Source organism: Mirounga leonina, unplaced genomic scaffold (genome assembly GCF_011800145.1).
Source record: "Mirounga leonina isolate KUSES-001 unplaced genomic scaffold, KU_Mleo_1.0 Mir_151, whole genome shotgun sequence".
NCBI classification, from domain to species: Eukaryota; Metazoa; Chordata; class Mammalia; order Carnivora; family Phocidae; genus Mirounga; species Mirounga leonina.
Window position 1 is genome coordinate 56,161,645 of NW_023270377.1, and position 4,340 is coordinate 56,165,984.

Genomic DNA, 4,340 nt, shown 5'->3' on the forward strand with positions numbered 1-4,340 from the left:
TCTCACCCTTTTTAATCCTCCAAACCCTTCATACTTCTTCCATCAGAATTTCAATGATAATTTCACTAATTCACTTTTAATTTTGCCCAATGGTCTTTGACACATGACATAGCAAATCAGTATCCAGATGAAAGGAAATGTCCTTACTTGTATTCCAGAAGCCATACTCTGGCCCCTGGCCTCCAGAAACTCACACTAACGGTGGAGAAAGTGAATGTGCTGGGGGGAAAAAAAAGATAACACAGGAAGAACATCCATCACAGCATGATTTATAATAATCAAGATTGCAAACAACCTCTCTATAGAAAATAACTTAAGAAATATGAAAATAATTATTAATAAGTCGTGGCATTGCCATATGGTAAAGCATCAAATAGACCTTTAGATTAAGGTTCATGAAGAGTTTTAATAAGCTAAGAAAATGCTTATTTTTTGTTTGTTTGTTTTGTTTTTTTGTTTTTTTTATTCATGAGAGACAGAGCGAGAGAGAAAGGCAGAGGGAGAAACAGGCTCCCAAGGAGCAGGGAGCCCGATGCGGGACTCGATCCCAGGACCCTGAGATCATGACCTGAGCCGAAGGCAGATGCTTAACCATCTGAGCCACCCAGGTGCCCAGAAAATGCTTATGTTTTAATATTAAGTAAAAAATGAGGACAAAATAGTATTTGCAACATGGTCACAATTATGTCAAAGAAAAAGTAGGGAAAAACAGTAAATTTGATTGTGTTTGGGTGGTGAAGTTATGGGTGACTTTCTTTTTATTTTTCTAACAATAATTGTTATTTTTAGAATAGTGACATCTAATGAGGCACTATTTGGGGTGTTTTGTATATTTAACTTATTTAATCTCTCAGAAACCCTATGAAATAGGTATATTTTTATGCCCCATCTGTAAAAAAGAGACAAACAGGGAGTTGAAGTACATTTCCCATTATCACACAGCTTTGAAGTAGTGGAATAGTAGAGTGAAATAATATTTGAATTTGCCTGCAGGGCTATATTTTCTCCTTATAATAAGTCTGTATTGCTTTCTATTGAAAGCCTTAAAATAACTTAAAAAAAAAATAAACAGTCACATACAACTTGCTATAGAAATTCAAAGGAAGAAGGCCCTCCAGCCTGGGAATCAGGGAAGTCTTAGAGAGGCTGAATGGGATTTAAATATGCACTACTTGGGGTACCTGGGTGGCTCAGTTGGTTAAGGGTCCGACTCTTTTTTTTTTTTTTTTTAAGATTTTATTTATTTGACAGGGAGAGAGAGAACACAAGCAGGGGGAGCAGAAGAGGGAGAAGCAGGCTTCCTGCAGAGCAGGGAGCCCAGTGCGGGGCTCGATCCCACCAAGGTGGTGACAGTGTTAACCCCAGCTTGAAGGACAGGTGGCCTCTTAGTGGGGACATCCCCTTTGCCCGCAGCTTTCTTCTTGGCCCCGGGCCAACAATCTCTGCTTCTTCTCCTGCTTTGTCTCTGGTGTGTACTTGTGGGCCAGCTTAAGCAGTTGAGTAGCTGTTTGGTGGTCCAAGGCCTGGGTGAACTGGTTAATTGCGGGAGGCACTTTTAGACGTTTATAGAGAATAGCCCTTTGCTGTTGCAGCCGGATGTAGGGGGGCCATTTGACAAAGCGGGTGAGGTCCCTTTTGGGCTGGATGTCCTGTCTGATGCCAAAATTCTTGGGCCTCTTCTCAAACAGGGGATTGACCACCTTCTTGGCCTCCTGCTTCTTCACGACAGCAGGGGCCAGGGCCACCTTCTTCCCCTTCACTTTCTTCCCTTTTGGCATCTTGGGTTGCTGGAGCCCTTCTGCACTATTCTTAACAGGAAACTCACCTCTTTCCCTAAAGAGCCCATTTCCCTGTCAGAAAACTGTAATGAGTAGGAAATTTTTCTTTATAGTTTTGACTTAAGTTTAACTTTCTATAACTTTTCCCCATTGGTCTAGTTTGCCCCCAGAAAGTATTCAAAGTAACACTAAAAGCACCTCAGTTCCAAGGTGCTCTGTTATTGGACTCGTCCTGATTTTTTCTTCTCCAAGATAAAAATCTTCAGTTCATTCAGCAATTTTCCATGTGACTTGGTGCTCAGACTTTTCCCATCTTACTCACTCTTTTCAGAAATCACTGCAGTTGGTGAATGGTCCTGTTAAAATAATTGCCCGGAACTGAACAAGACTCTCCAGTGACAGAATAGGGAAATGATTATCTACTGTGACCTGGGCCCCATCTATTAATGTAAGCCAGGCTAGGAACCTCTTCACACTTTGCCCCATATGAGATGTCATCAACCAAATTCCCTGGACTTTTTTCATATAAATCTGTGTGAAAATAGGTACTCCCAAGTCTATACTAATACAATTAATTTTTTCTAACCTAAATATAGATATTAATATGCTGGTCAACAAACTAGAATATGGGCCTGGTATTTGGGTAAAAAAAAATCCAATAATGGAATTTTATAGTTTGACTTTTCAGAATAGAATCAACACTAAATCATTTGGCTTGGATTTTGAGGAAAAGACAGGGAGGCTGGGTCATGATGTTGCAGATACAGAGGTTATATGTTGGGGTGGGTGAAGTATATGCTGGAGCTATATGGGAAGGTTCAGGCAAATCTGCCTTTCCCTAGTAGGACAGAGGAAAGACATACACTTCAATCAAGAGCCTCCTGAGCCCACGGAGAGCACTAGACTATCTCACATTTGGTGAGGGGCAACATCTGTCCCAATGTTACGTGCAAGTCATGGACACATGCTCATCCATGATGACAGTGCCACCGATTCAAGCCAAAAGTAGGGGAAAGATTAAAACAATGTAATGACTTTTCATAAAGTTAGATGTATTCAATTTAAAGGATTATTCTTCATTCTGAGCTTCTGTCCTTCTGACATGTTTGGTATTAAGTGTTCTTTTTGTGAAAAAAATGGTTGAAACTTTTTTTACAAATGTAATTATTTAGCAAATGAAAAGGAAGATAGAGCAGAGAAACAAAAGAAATTGCAATCTTCCTGACATCGATGACTAGCTTTTAAGATCAGCTCTTGTCTGAACACCACCCCATAACCATGCATAATCATTTTGTAAGCCAATAACTTTCCTTATTGTTTAAACCAATCCAAGTTGTATAGTTGCTATAACCTGGTACAAGACACAGGGAAAGGGACTTCCATTATTGGTTAAATTAATGAATGGTCTCAGCCAAGTTCTCCATGTGGCCTTTGAACACAGGCACAGTTTCCTGGCTTGTGTGGTTGGCAAAGTTGTGCACTAGTTACTTCCTTCTGTTTCCTTTTCTATGCCATCTTCCACCACTGGAGTTCCAGCAGAATTTCCTTGATATGTAACACACATCAGGTCTCTTATTACTTGAATAGTTTAGACAAGGTTGAAGTTCTAAGCACTGATCCAGAGTCCTTTCTCTTTTAACTTACTTGCCATCAATAGGATTCTCTTCTAACCACAGGCTTGGAGGCCATGGGTCTGTCACACAAGGTAGCAGAGACTGGCTGAACATAGCTATCAGGTTCTTCTCCTTTCTGGGCACACAGAGAAACTGTATTTCCATGTTCTCCTTTAGTTAGGAGTAGGTGTATAGTCAAGGTCTCCAAGAATATGGCTATAAGTCTAAGGCCTTCAACAAGTAGGTGTGTGTCCTCCACCCTCTTGGTCTCCTTCCACTGGCTGGATGCAGAAGACAGTGCGGCCCCAGGGGATAACCGAGCCACAAGATGGAAATAGGCTGGGTCCTTGAATCAGCTCATGGAAGAGAGCCACCTACCAACCTGAACCATGTGCCTTGGTTTGTTGTCTGGGTGAGAAATAAACTGTTAGATCTGAGCCATTATATGTTTGGGTTCTCACAGTTATGGCAGTCAACAACATCCTAACTAATAAATCTGACGTGCTCACTATCCTTCTCTGCCCACAGGCTTAGTTTAAGCTGTTCTCTCTCGGTTCTGTGTCCCCTTGGAGAAGCAGCCTCTTTTATGCCCTGAGCCTCCTGTTTTTCCCCTCTTCTCTTCAATTGTGGGCTAACACTTTCAAAGCAGCCCCCTCAATTCCATCAGCACACCCCGCATAGGAACTTGCCCAGAGGAAGTCCCCAACTAATGTGTCCTCTCCCTGCTCTGTGGGGCAGAGTTGAACCTCAGAGATCAGCCAGCAGACTTGCTGAGGCTCTCTCTTTACTTCTGGGTGTTCTTTCTCAAAAGCAAATGACGTTAAAGATCAGACAGGGCGGAAGAATTAAAAGCACCAGAGCAGTGGATTACAAAAGCCCATTCACGGTCCTGGACTGAGCTTTCTGCATCAGCATTGCCTGGGAAGAATTTTGTGAGACAGAGATGCAT

General features: G+C 41.8%; 1 protein-coding gene across 1 annotated transcript; it reads right to left on the minus strand.

Annotated features, from left to right (window-relative positions):
• Window positions 1-1,333: 1,333 nt before the first annotated feature.
• On the minus strand, window positions 1,334-1,970 carry LOC118011803 (60S ribosomal protein L7a-like). The gene has a single exon (XM_035006632.1). The coding sequence runs from the start codon at window positions 1,776-1,778 to the stop codon at window positions 1,386-1,388; it is 393 nt and encodes a 130-aa protein (XP_034862523.1). The 5' UTR covers window positions 1,779-1,970; the 3' UTR covers window positions 1,334-1,385.
• Between the last annotated feature and the right edge of the window lie 2,370 nt (window positions 1,971-4,340).

Coding starts and splice junctions, on each gene's coding strand:
- LOC118011803 (XM_035006632.1), bottom strand. CDS start 1,778: ATGCCAAAAGGGAAGAAAGTGAAGGGGAAGAAGGTGGCCCTGGCCCCT.